The sequence below is a fragment of the Mus caroli genome, unplaced genomic scaffold (genome assembly GCF_978045245.1).
Source record: "Mus caroli unplaced genomic scaffold, Mus_caroli_1 scaffold_18, whole genome shotgun sequence".
In the NCBI taxonomy this organism is placed as follows: Eukaryota; Metazoa; Chordata; class Mammalia; order Rodentia; family Muridae; genus Mus; species Mus caroli.
Genome location: NW_028227273.1, coordinates 84,111,526 through 84,126,143, shown reverse-complemented (window position 1 = coordinate 84,126,143; position 14,618 = coordinate 84,111,526). Strand labels below are relative to the sequence as shown.

Genomic DNA, 14,618 nt, shown 5'->3' with positions numbered 1-14,618 from the left:
TATGAATTGTAATGTAAATACCTGATATGCAGGATATCTGTCTTGATTCACAGTTGAATATTGCTTGTGTGTCATTTTTAAAAGTGAATTTTTATTCTGGTGGTATGCTCATGTCCTCACAAAGAATGGACTACTTCGTGAAGAAATTTATTGATGATAAATTAATACCAACCAATACTTTTATCTAGAGACACATCTAAAGACTGTATGTATAATTTTAATTTAATTAAATATTAGAAATATAAGGATAACTTTTAGAGGGGTTGGGAAGGTGACACAAATCTTCTTTAGCCTAATCTAATATACTCTTTGATTCTACTTGCTGATTATCAAAAGAGGAAAATATGTAATTCTTTGAATGGTTAAGATTTTATAACTGATTAAGAATACTTGGATTGTACCTTTTTCTTGTGTTTTTACTGAACAAAACTGAGTTCAGTAAGTAGTTAGGAAAATTATAGTGTATTCATATTTGGGAGTTTCTTAATATGAATACTTTAAATTGTACATTTGCAATATATAAGATATTTTCTGGAGTGATTATTTTTCTTCTCCTTTTTCTTAGGGAGGCATTACTCTATAGAATGGAGAGACAGTTATGTAGGCATCCAGCCCGCCTTAATAATGGAATATCTTATTGAAATGATGTATGTTCTAGTGTGTAAGCCTATCTGCTGATTATAGCTGAAGCTCATTAAATATTTTATGGAAGAATCTGTTTTCTTTATAAGATTTGATTTATTAAAATTTAGTTTTCACATTTTTCAAAGATACATTCATAGTAAGAATTATCATACAGGTAATGTCAGGGGTAAAGGTCATTGATTTTGGTTATCTTTGCTTTTTTATTTATATTTTATCTGTTAACTCAGTGTGGTTTGTTTTCTGTTACCATCTTTCCCATGAAACTCCTTTGGTTACTTATACCTTTGTGGTCTAGTCCAAGACACCATCCTTACTTCCTGTTTGTTCCATAGTGTCTTTGGCTTGCTTGGTACTTGTCTTCCTTTGTACCTCCTTTTGTGTTCTGATTAAGCGCTGAGTTTTCTCTTCCCTGGAATGGTGCTTTCCTAAGGGTTCATTCAGTTCTGTCAGTCCAGTCTACTGTTTTCTTTTCATAGCTTTAACTGCTAAATGTGTACACTACACTCAGACTTTGGCTAAACTTGCTATGTATTTAGTCTGTGAGCATCTTGAGTGCATTAGAGATATCTAAATCATTCAATAAGGTGGTACCCAGTTTAAATCTTACTGAGGCAGATTGTTCATGAAGAAAAAAGAGCTTTTTTTGTCTTATGTGTTTTATGGCAATTACATAACTAAAACTATCATTTAAAATGACAGACCTCATTTTTAAGCTTGAAAATATTAGGTAAACTAAATCTATATGATTATGGCTAAGAGTGTTCTGAAGTTAGTTTTAATAAGATGTGTAATTTGGCTAGTATAAATTTGATTTGTGGTAAAAATGAAGGCTATCATCTTGTTAGTAGGCTCAGTCCAGAGAATGACTGAATAGGTTGACAGCTCCTCACTAGAGTGTTAATATTTTATCAGTGAAGAGCCCCTCCCCCCTTTCCTGGATTAGCAAGAATATTTTTTGTCTAACACATTTAAAATTTTTACTTTTAACAGAAATTAGCAGAGTACGGAAAGACATGTACAATGATACGTTAAATGGCAGTACAGAGAAAAGAAGTGCAGAATTGCCTGACGCGGTGGGACCCATTGTTCAGTTACAAGAGAAACTTTATGTGCCTGTAAAAGAATACCCTGATGTAAGTATATCTTGTTGTTTTGTTCATGGCTTTCTGCTTCACATAATACGTGGAGAGAGAACTTTTGAGTAAATGTGTAGGTATTATCAGCTGCTTTAAAAGAACTGTGTATGAAATTAGAAATGGGACTAGTTTTATGTGGCTAATTGTTTTCTCTTTAAAGTATATTTCCATTAGAATTTTGCTATATTACTTTGGGAAATAATCATGCAGAAGACTTTGGAGTTTCAAAAAGAGGTCGTGGGAAGACTTTATTCTGAATCTTGAAGATGAAGTGCAACCCTGATAATCTGACCGCAGAGTCCATAGCTTGAGCCACGCCGTTCTTTCTGTATGAGGTGCTGGTCATATGGTTGCTTCCAGCTCTCAAGTTTCTGAGAAGGACTCTTTTTAGTGTGATTCCTCCTTATCTTCCAAGTATTAGTGAGTTGCTCAACCAGTTTGTAGTATCTTGTTGGAAATAGTCTCCTCCTATACTTGCTGATTTTTAAGTTCCTCCAGGCTCTGCTTTTTGTTACAAAACCCTATATGATAAAATTGATTCTATTTCTCTGCTCTCATCTCAAGTGATTATTTTCACTTCTCTTCATAATCATATTGGCCTTCCTTTGACTTTGAGAATAAGTCATATCTATTCCCAACTTCAAGATCTTTATGTCATTTATACACCATTCATTGTGACTGGCTGCTGATTTTCCTTAAGTGTGGTTGAGTTTAAATATCACTTTACAGAGGCTTTCCCTGACCAGTTATCCTAAAAGCCGTCTGGTTCTAGCTCTACCCCTCCCCCAATTTCTACCCCCTACACTTCACATCTCTAGTACTGTTATCTAGTGTTTTTATTTTTCTTTCTCCTTAGCACAGTGGTGCTCAACCTGTGGGTCATAATCCCTTTGTGGGGTAATGTGGGGGTTCTGAATGACCCTTTACAAGGGCTGCATGTCAGATAGCTTATAGATCAGATAGTTGTGTTTACAGTTCATAACTGGCAAAATTACAGTTATGAAGTAACAGCAAAAATAATTTCATGGATGAGGATCATCACAACATGAGGCACTGTATCAAACTGGTGTGGAGCGATCTTCTTAAAGGGAGAACTTGAAAGTGCATTTTGTTCAGAAGAGTTTGGGCAGATTAGTTTAATTCTTTAAACTAATGTTTGGAATTTTGTCACTAGGCTTTCCTCTATTGCAAAGTTTTGAATTGCTTTATAATCTTGCTCTTTGTCTAGAATTATTCATAATAATCTTTAATTTCTCCTGATTGTTTCTTGCTTCACTTGTCTCCTTTGGAGGTTTGAGTTCTCTGGTTTAAAGATTTGTCAAATTTATTTAAGCCTTTGAAAATTAATATTTCTTAAATCTTTTTGGACCCTATTTTATTTATTTTTTATGCTCTTTGCGTTTTTATGTTTAGACCTGTGACATCAACTGTTCCCAAGTGGTCTCCTGTTTATTTTATAAATAATTAAGATCTCACAAATTTCTTTGCTATGAGAATGAAATCAACTTCATTTTTTGTTGGCAATTCTTATCAATTTTTCCTTTCTCAGATTTCAGCTGTTTGGAGTATTTTTGAGTGTTTACATAAGCTTGACTGTGTTAGGTTTATCTAATCTGAAGTAAAAGATTTCTCCCCCTGAAGGTGAGGGCAGTGGCTTATTGCTATTTGAAACTTTTTGGATTTAGTGTTTTCAAGTTAGGGACACTCTTCCTGTTTACTGTTTTCCTTGTCTGAAAATGTTTGTTTGCTGTATTAATTTATGTATGTATGTATGTATGTATGTATGTATGTATGAATGTATGTATAGCTTGCATTACATTGTGTAAAGCATGGTAGGTTTAACAAACCAAGATGATTGTTTCTAAGTTCAGAAATGACCTATGAGATTATCATAAAGCACTTTGAAAAGGGCTGTGAGAGGAACATGCAAAATTGTTGAGAGGAGGGGGAAAAAAACCCCGTTTTTAGGATTCAAGAACCCTCCAAGGAAATCACAGAAAGAAACTTGTGTTTATTACTGTGGGATGAATGGAGAGAGGAGTCTTGAGTTTTGGGTAGGAATAAAGGAGCAAGGCAACTGAGACAGGAAGAAAACTTGAAGTACCTGATACTTTCCAGCAGAATAAGACGTTACTTAAGGTTTGAATAAAGGAGCAACAGCAAAAGTAAAGCTTAAGAAACTTATAAGGCTTTTTGTCTAAAGTTTTTTTTTTTTAACACATACTATAATAGATACTCTCATCTGCTTGTGACATAAAACCTAGAAGACTCAATTTCATTTTCTGGTCTACATATTTTGCTTCTGAAAAGACAATCACCTGTCTTGCCCAGGTCTGTTTTGAAAGGTTTCAGCATCTTACTGAGTGAAGATTTGCCTTAACTTAGGATATTTTAATTCATATGCCAATTTAAAGACGTGTTCCTAAGCCAGGTATGTCAATGTACACACACCTTTAATCCAAACAGTTTGTTGGCAGAGCAGGTGAACCTTTGATTTTTGAGGCCACCCTAGTCTACTGAGTAATCCAGGATAGCCCAGGCTCTGAAGAGAAACACTGTCTTTAAAAAAAAAAAAAGTCTTTTTAACTGCTTAGCAATTTTCCTTTGTAGTAGGAGTTAGTTTTAGTGTCTTTACTTGAACAGTTTGGTAAGAAGCCTTTTATTACATAGCACTTGGAATCATAGCACATAAACACAAATGTTTAGAAATGGCCAGTATATGAATGGTTTATTAAATGCTTCTTAATTTATTATTAAATGTTGTATAAAGTTTTTTCAGGAGACCTTGGCTACTTATCTAGAATTAATACGAATCTATAAGTGAGATAAGACACACTCACGCCCCAGAACCCTCCCCAAGACATCTTGATATATTAATTTAGATATTTTTGGCTAAAAAATTCAACCCTGGTAAGTATTTACCCAAAATAAGCTCCATTGTTGTTACCTAGATTAGAGGTGACCATGTTTTGTTTTCTGCAACAAGTTCATATGTGTTGCGGGAAATAGCAGCAACATCTCCTGCTATTTGCAGCTATTCTCTGTCCTGGCAACCCCTGCTGCCTCCACAGCTAGCCCCATGCAGCAGCTAATGACACTAATCAGTTGTGGTTCTGCTGCTGCTGATTCTGCTCACATTCCCAGCATCTGCCCACTGTGGTCAGAGGTCCAAAATCCCAGTAACCCGGTCAAATCAAAACTTTAGAAGCTTATAATTAATAAGTCAGATTTAGATATCAATAAATTCTCAATTCATAAGAATGTCCACACAATAATTTCAGAGCCAATTGATAATGATATAAGCTGCCCAGCTAGATTAGACAAATTATCCCAATTATTCTCTCCTTTATGATATTCATAGCTATCTGTGGCTATTTAAAGCCACGTGGAATCTGGAGGAATCTGGATCTTCTTCCTCCCCCTCCCTCTTTCTTCCTCTCTTTCCTCCTGTCTCTGTTTCTGAAACTTTTAGCTCTGCTTCCCCTTTCCCTGTCCAATCACAGGCTTCTTGTATTAACATTTAAATTAATTGGACAGGGAAAATTCTGCCCCCCCCCCCCCCACATTCTTATGATTGGTTGTGTTTAATTTCTACTCTGTTGATTATGTGGTATAAAATGTAAGGGTTTGTAAAATATCTACTTAAAATTATAGAAACGGTAGACATAGGGCTGGTAGTAGAGTGCTTGTCTATCATGTGTAAGGCACTTGGTTTAATTTCCAGCAGTGCTAAGATAATACCAGTGTTAATAAACAGGCTAGGTATTTATAAACACTACTTTTTATATAAAAGAAACATCTTTTTAATTTTTTTTCTTTTAAATATGTGTCTATGGGAGTTGGTGTGAACACATGTGAGTTCAGGTGACCTCATATTCCAGAAGAGAAGGTCTGAGTCCCTGTTGCTGGAATTACAGATAGTTTTGAGTACCCAGACCTTGGTGCTAAGAACCAGATTCAGGTATTGAACATCCCCCAAATTATCTCTTGTACAAAAAATGCACCCCAAAATTTGCATGTTCTTTTATAACTTTAAAATCCAAAAATTTATAACTTTTTGATTACAAAACTTTAAGCAGAAATTACTGTCTAGTGATTTTTTTAAAAATGTTTTTTATTTTTTATTTATATATTATATGTAAGTACACTAGCTGTCTTCAGGCACTGCAGAAGAGGGCGTCAGATCTCATTACAGATGGATGCTGGGATTTGAACTCAGGACCTTTGGAAGAGCAGTCAGTGCTCCCAACCACTGAGCCATCTCTCCTGCCCCCCTGTCTAGTGATTCTGAGATACTTTTGGAAATTGAGTTTTTAATCAGTCATTTGTTTGGATGTGTCTTACAAGGAGGTTTCGTTTTTCATTGTACTCCTTTAAGGAAGCTCCTGGAGTTTTCACAGTTTATATTTTCTCACTGGGAAAAATCTTTGTATTTAAAATATAGTGAGCAAAAATGAATAGCATTAGATATGATTGTTAAACCTTTAGAAACTAACATGCCACTTGGTAGAAATATAATTGGTGAGCAGGTGCAAAGGTCTGCAGTCAAACAGTAAGATTAATGAGCATCTTTTCTTTTTGCCTTTTTTTCTCTTCTCTTTCCCTTCTGTTGGCTTTTCAAGTTGTACTTAGCTGGGGGTGTTTGAAATGATTTTCTTTGAAAGCGTTTTGACATTGTTTTAATTGAATGAAGCTGCAGAACTGACATGATAAATCAATACAGAATGAGTTTTAATGTAAGGCATAGCACATTAACCTGGAAATTGTTTGCAATAGACAAAGCAGCTGCTACAATGAAATTTTTTTCATTCCTGCTTAAAACATTTTGAGAAGAATGACCTTGACAATTCCAGTTGCGTTATAGTACCTATGGTATGCACTTCAGCACACCTTAACTATTTGTTGGCTCATGGGTACAGTAGTAATTCGTTTTTTAGGGTTAAGGAAATCTTATCTGTCATGGACTCTTATTTGTATTATCTGCTTTAAAAATAATTTTAATGTAAGTAATAGTTGTAAGAATTAAATTTTTCACTCTAGTCTTATGGCTATAGTTAAAGCAAGAGATACTTCTTATGTCAGAAGAGTAGGATATGCCTTTTTTCTGTGGACACATGGTAGGTAGGGTAGACTAACCGGCTTGATAAATGATGTGGGTAAAGCTTCTTTAATTGTTAATCAACTTGCTAAATTGTTTTCATAGGGGCTGGGAAGATGGCTAAATAGGTAAAATGCTTGTTGTACAAGTATAAGGACCTAAGTTTGAACTCTCTGAACCATGTACAGTTGTAGCAAAACCTTGTATCTTAGGGAGGTAGGAGGCAGAGACAGAGTCCTTTGATACTCAGAGGACAAGTCTCCTGGTATACAGAGTTTCAAATAGCAAAGTTGCCCTGTCTTAGTTTGGAAGATAACTGACACCCAAAGTTGTCTTCTGACTTTTATATTTGACACTTTTATGCACACATATGATGTGCCTGTACACAAACACCTTCCTTCCCCCTACAAATGGACTCAGCTAGACAGGTAAAACATGTTTCTGTTCATCATGCATTCTCAGACTGTTTTCCTGTGTTTGATATATAATTTTTTTTTTAAATTAAGAACTTTTTATTTTTAAAGAACTTGCAAATTAAAAAAATGCATATCTAATTTAGCCAGAACCAAAGTGTATATCTCAGTAAACTTGTATACAGTTAGAATACCCATTTTGAATCCATGGAGCATTTCCACATGATTAGGTCAAAGATCTGGTTAGTGTACAACTGTTATTGAGGAATATCTGGCAGAACTGCTGTTTTTCAGAGGGCGTTTGCAGAGAGCAAGGAAACTTGGCTCTCTTTTCTTAGACTACTCACATCTGTTAAGTTACTTGTTAACAACTCTTGAATACATGATTTGTTAATTCAGTTTGAAATTGTAAGGCCATTCCCTGTTCCATTGAAGCATACTACAACTAAACAAAGTACGTGATGGAATAAGAAGGTGACTGTCTTTGTGATCTGAGTTTGACTCTCTAACACCCTCATAAAAGCCACATGTGGTTAGACTGAGATAGTCAGATCCTGACCCATCAATCCTAGGTGAATACTTGAGCTTTGGATTCAGTGAGTGACCATGTTAGAGGAAATAAGGTAGAGAGCAATAGAGGATACCTAGTCTTGCCTCCACATGTGCATGCATAGGTGACTGCGCCCGTGCGCGTACACACACACACACACACACACACACACACACAGAGTTTACTTTTAATTGACTATATCCTGTGTTGAACACATCTGAACAAATATTCAAAGTAAATAATTCCAGTGGGATTGGTCTTACTCAATGCATACTCTAAAGGGTATCTAAAATATTAGTGAAATAATGCAGGAATGGAAGATGGCAGGGAATAGCTAAGATACTATTGATACACTCACCAATTAATCTATAAGGATATAGCAAGAATAAATAGATTATTATATTGCATATGCCAGAAAGCTTTTGCTGAAGAGACCCTGTTATAGCTGTCTCATATGAGGCTATGCCAGTGCCTGGCAAATACAGAAGTGGATGCTCATAGTCATTTATAAGATGGAACACGGGGCCCCCAATGGAGAAGCTAGAGAAAGCACCCAAGGAGCTGAAGGGGCCTGCAACCCTATAGGTGGAACAACAATATGAACTAACCAGTACCCCCAGAACTCATGTCTCTAGCTGCATATGTAGCAGAAGATGGCCTAGTCGGCCATCACTGGGAAGAGAGGCCCCTTGGTCTTGCAAACTTTATATGCCCCAGTACAGGGGGATGCCAGGGCCAAGAAGTGGGAGTGGGTGGGTAGGGGAGCAGGGCGGGGGGAGGGTATAGGGAACTTTCGGGATAGCATTTGAAATGTATATAAAGAAAATATCTAATAAAAAAACCCCCAAAGAATAATTAGATTAATGGAATAGCATGCCTCAAACACTGATCTATGTGTACTTGTGCACAGTTCATGGCATGCTCTGAGAAGTGTGTTGTCTTGACATTTGTCAGTAAGGATGCATAAGATTAAGAAATGTCATTTTAAAAAGTATGCTGAAAAGAGTTGTATAATTAGCACTGGGTAGAATCATAGTTTGAGTGGTAATGCACTAGCAGCATGTTAAATTGTCACTTAAACAGTTGTCTCTGAAGACAGAATTTTTCTTGCTATGAACGTAAAACAGAACTCTTTCCCAACTATTCTTATTAAAGGACTTTTATTTTGTAGAAAGGATTCATGATGTACATGGTATCCAGCGTTGTGTTAATTCTTTACTCTGGCTGAGATTCTGTGTTGATGGACAACTCAATAAAATGCCTTTATTTAGCCAGATCATCCTTTATAGTTTGCATTAATACATAATAAAAATTCTGTGTAAAACAATGATTTACATCCACTTGTCAAGAAATTAGTGAATTCTAGGTTTTACTTCTTGGTTCATGTTTAAAGGAGACTGAGTGAACAAACACATATGTATGCTTTCAGATAACTTTGATGTAACTTTCATCAAGTGAATAATTTATATTATCTTTCCCCACAGTTTAATTTTGTTGGGAGAATCCTTGGACCTAGAGGACTTACAGCTAAACAACTTGAAGCAGAAACGGGATGTAAAATAATGGTCCGAGGCAAAGGCTCAATGAGGGATAAAAAGAAGGTAAGTCCTTGATTACAGTCATGGCTTCCTGTGAGTGATTTTTATTTTTGCCTGTTAGTAATTGTCTTAGGGTTTCTACTGCTGTGAGGAAGCACCATGACCAAAAAGCAAGATAGCGAGCTTACTCTTGTACAGGGCAGGGACCTGTAGACAGAAACGGATGCAGAGGCCATGGGGCTCGATGTTCTGAGTACTGGCTTGCTTCCCATGGTTTGCTCAGCCTGCTTTCTAAGGAAATCCAGGACCACCTGCTCAGGGATAGTTACACCCGCTGTGGATTGGGCCCTCTACCACTGAGAAAAATTCCTACACAACATTAGCTAGTACAATCAAGTTCCATATCTCATAGATGTTAGGCATAACCCAAAATCTTTATGATTTTAAGTAAGAATTTTGGAACCATTTTAAGACATTATCCTAGTTTTTTGCTTATTATAATTCAAGAGCTGAAGTATCTGTCATTCCAGCATGATAACATGCTTTGCCACTTATAATTTAGAACCACCTATAAGAATTTGACTACCATATTATATGTAAAGATACGGAACTAAAACTTGGGGGAAGACTGTGGCATCTTGTTTTTGGGATAGAGGCTTGAGTTACGCCGAACAAGCACTCTACCACAGAGTTATCACCAGGTCTTTAGGTTTTAGATGGAATCTCTTTTACACATTTAAAGAAAATAATTTGAGATGATACGTTGATAAGTCACCCAGACTGACTTCTAAGCTTTTTATCATCTTTTTTTTTTTTTCTTCCCTTTTTCGGATAGCTGAGGTTGTAGACATAAAACTGTGTTCAATTCCTAAAATGTTTCTTTCGATAAACTCTAAATGAGAGTGACCAGGTGAGTTTGGGGGTAGTTTTAGCAATATTTTTTTCTTGACTAAAAGTGGTTTTCTAGACATCTTACTTTAGTAAATGAATGTGCTCTTTAGTTTTAACTCCTACTGCCATTTCTACTTGATTATTGTTATTGTGACTATTACTATTATAATTATTTTGTGTGTATGATCAGGAAAGGGAGGGAAAGGAGAGAAAACATGTGGGAATTGTTTTGTCAGTTTAATCAATCCATTGATGCTGAACTATTTGCTTTAAATATTGTTAGGAGGTTTTTGTTGCCTTTCATCTGGAATATTATAAGGTACATTGCTTTAAAATTTCCATCTTTGAAAAAAAAGATTTTAAATCCTACTAGTTTACTACTATTCATTAAAATTGTTACTCTTAAGGGTGATTTTCTTTCTTTCTTTCTTTTTTTTTTTTTTTTTTTAAGGAGCTATCAAATGGTAAATCTGGGGTCAGTTTATGTTAGGAGACTTTATGGAATTTTCAGTAAACAACAACAACAAGCACAACAAATGTGACTTTGTTGTGATGAGTGTGTTACCTGAGCCTCACAAGCTGACTTCAACTGCCCCTCTGTTTAGCACAGAGAATGGGTAGCTAGGAGATTTGCAGCAAAGTCGTTGATCATATCTTTAAACAGAACCTTTTATATAGCTTATAGATATTTTTGTGGGAATTATGTTTTCCCCTAGAACATCTTTAGATGTTGTACTGGCTAGTTTTGTGTCAACTTGACACAGCTGGAGTTATCACAGAGAAAGGAGCTTCAATTGAGGAAATGTCTCCATGAGATCCATCTGTAAGGCATTTTCTCAATTAGTGATCAAGGGGGAAAGGCCCCTTGTGCGTGGTGCCATCTCTGGGCTGGTAGTCTTGGTTCTATAAGAGAGCAGGCTGAGCAAGCCAGGGGAAGCAAGCCAGTGAGTAACATCCCTCCATGGCCTCTGCATCAGCTCCTGCTTCCTGCCCTGCTTGAGTTCCAGACCTGACTTCCTTGGTGATGAACAGCAGTATGGAAGTGTAAGCTGAATAAACCCTTTCCTCCCCAACTTGCTTCTTGGTCATAATGTTTGTGCAGGAATAGAAACCCTGACTAAAACAGATGTATTTAATTTTTTTAAATGAACATTTTAAACAAACATTCAGAAATAGGTGTGTTGTAATCTGAAATTTTAGCTTCCATGAGTGAGTGACCATAGGGTGGTGACAGTAGCCTTGAACAGTACTGATATAGTTGCTTAAGAACATTGAATGCAAAGTTTTGACAATTTAAGATACACCTATCTTTACCAAAAAAGTAGTTTATGTCCACTAGTTAAGAAATGTTGTTTCTTATAGAAATTATTGCTACTCCTTTTTAAGTTGCTATTAATTTGGATTGAATTCATTAATGTAACTCTGGTCATACAATACTCAACAGGTGAGAATTAGAAATTTGGAATTGTGTTTTTAGATTTGAGCAAAGAATATTTTTTCCTGTCTTAGGCACAGCAGAATGATAAAGAGTGAGCATTACTCAGATTGCTTAGGTTAGAACCTTAATTCCGCCTTGTATAGCATTGTGGTGAGAGTTAAACAAATTTTAAGTGCAAAACACTTAGAACAAGGCGATGGATATGAGCAAGTACTCAAAGGATAATGACAATACATTTTGTTTTAAACTATAGGCTAGAGGTAGTGTTTATGTAATATGAGAATACTACAATTATTTTACTTTTGTAAATGATAGTATTTCCTGTTGTCTCGTTATTTTACTTCTGAGTATAACATGTCATTGTAGGATTTTTCTCTATTGTTGGGAGATTCTAATTCTTAACCTTACTGGTAAACAGTTCCCACATTTTATTTTCTCCTGTTGTCTATTGAGATTATAAATGTTATATGTGTATATATGTTGTATATATAATATATATCACATGTACCATACATATACAGAATAAACATATGTATATGTTATACACATGTAGAAAACAGTAGTAAAATAAATGAAAACACCCGAGAATGAATTGAGCTGCAGAATACATTTTCAGTGTTGTTAAAAATGCTAGATTGACCTGATAACTTGAACTGCTTCTATGTGACTAATATTTTCCTACATCTTTGTTAATTGCTCTCTGCCTTAGGTATTGTGTCAGAGTCTCTCATTTGAATTCTCTACCCTATATATTGATTCATGGTCTCCCATTTGTTGGCAGAAGCTAGTACCTGAATAGCTCCAGGGATTCTCTGTGTCTTCATTTCATGTGTATTAGGATTATAGGTGGATCTTACACCCACACGACTTTTTTACATGGGTTCTGAAGATCCAAACTGTTTCTCACTCTTGAATAGCTAGTATTTTGCCCTCTGAGCCTTCTTCCCCAACCCTGATGTGCTTTCTAGAGTGTTGATAATGAAGTGAAAAGGGAAGGTATTTTCATTTGGTACTTGTCTGTTTGGTAAATGACATAAAGAACAGGTAAGTACTGACATAAATAATAATATAATAAGAATGATAAATGTTTTAATAGTTACAAAGGAAATTTGCCTAGCTTTATTCCTTTTATCTATATGTGATAAAATACTAACAAAGCTAGAGAAACAACCTTAGTTTCCTTACTGCTTCATGTACTTTGAACAAAAATGTTACATTAAAAGTACTGTCTGTTGACTGAATCCTTCACTAAACACAACACATACTGTCTTTTATAGACTTTACTTGCTATTTAGTAAATACTTGTCATTGAGTAAGCATTAGAAATATACCCACAAATGGTTAGCCCTGTAGTTCCAAGTCATAAGAGAATAATGTGCCTCTCTTTGGCTCCCTGAAGAAGGTTTGACAAATAGTGATGATTGCATGCTCTGTGTGCTTTTAATATTCCTGGAAGATAGATAGTAGCATGTAATTCTAAGATGCTGGCTTGAGTATGTGAGTTAATATGTCAATTTTATTTCCTTTTTCTTACTTTGCTAATAATTCATTATAATTGTTCTTACCAGCACTGATTTTTGTTTTGTTGTAAAATTCAAGTAGCCTGCAGGACTACTTAACAGAAACCATGGGCAGGAACTGATAGAACTTAGAATGCTCTCAGGAATGTCTTGTCTGTCCTGGGCAGCATATGGATGGCAGTGTTTTCTGTAGCTGAGCATGTTTGTGGTAACAGCATTGTTAGAAAATATGTTACAAGTGAAAATGAGCTACTTTGTGTTAATTTTGTCCTATTTATTTTGTATACTTTGCATTAACTCTTTTCTTAGTATTTGACACACATTTTTTCAACTAATCTTGGTTTTATCATTTGCATTTTGTATGTGAGAAAACTTTTGTCAGGGAGGTTGAATGGTTTGCCAGAAAAATGGTAGTCAGAACTTGAAACAAAGCCTACATTGTGTCATTTGATGTCTCACATTTTACTCTAAGGCTTATCCAACAGTGAATACCATAGAAATGCTTCAACAAAGGAACTTAGGAAGCCAGTTGAACATTTTATTGAATTCTTTCTTGCTTTCTTACTTTTTCATAGGTGACAGTATTTTTCATATTGTCAGACCACTCAGTACCGATATTAGGTGTCTAGGGAATTCTGACACTCACAATCAATAGTCACGTCTTTAGGGAGCACTTACTGATATATCCTATAATTTGCTTCAATTTGAGCACTATTTGGAGATTATATTAGATTTCAGAAGTTATAGGAGTGAACTCCACTGCAGAAACCAAGCACAGCCCACCTTTGGTTTCTGTTCAGCTCTATGGCATGTTTCTAATCTCCCTCTCAAGTTGCTGGAGAGACCTACTCAGAATATCATTTTACTTAGGCTAGCTTGTTTGCTATTAAAAGATATTGAAGGGATACACATGAACAAGTCATATAAAATGAGACATGGGGAAAGGTAGGCTTTCTTTTCTTCTGGGAGTGCCATATTCCAGGGTTTTCTAGTTGTTGAACTCCTTTTGAGATTATATGAGGCTTCTCTGAGGAAAAACAATTGGTGACATTGGCCATTGATGATAAGGTCATCTTTTTTTTTTTTTTTTTATCAATCTCTTCTCCTCTTCTTCTTCTTCTTCTTCTTCTTCTTCTTCTTCTTCTTCTTCTTCTTCTTCTTCTTCTTCTTCTTCTTCTTCTTCTTCTTCTTCTTCTTCTTCTTCTCTTCTCTTCTCTTCTCTTCTCTTCTCTTCTCTTCTCTTCTCTTCTTCTCTTCTTACACGGTCACTTTCTTCAGACACACCAGAATGGTTGTGAGCCACCATGTGGTTGCTGGGAATTGAACTCAGGACCTGGAAGAACAGTCAGTGCTCTTTAACTACTGAGCTATCTCTCCAGCCTGATAAAC

The 14,618-nt window shown here is 35.7% G+C and overlaps 1 protein-coding gene across 7 annotated transcripts in view; it reads left to right on the top strand.

Annotated features, from left to right (window-relative positions):
- Positions 1 to 14,618, top strand: part of Qki (QKI, KH domain containing RNA binding) — a 116,866-nt gene that overhangs the window by 35,487 nt on the left and 66,761 nt on the right. For all 7 annotated transcript variants that reach the window (XR_003835275.2, XM_021186104.3, XM_021186105.3 and 4 more), the window contains exons 2-3: positions 1,636 to 1,778; positions 9,327 to 9,443. Coding sequence is in view for 6 of the 7 variants with exons in the window: in XM_021186104.3 (XP_021041763.1) it covers positions 1,636 to 1,778; positions 9,327 to 9,443 (260 nt within the window). In the remaining variant the exon portion in view is untranslated. The remainder of the gene's footprint in view (positions 1 to 1,635; positions 1,779 to 9,326; positions 9,444 to 14,618) is intronic.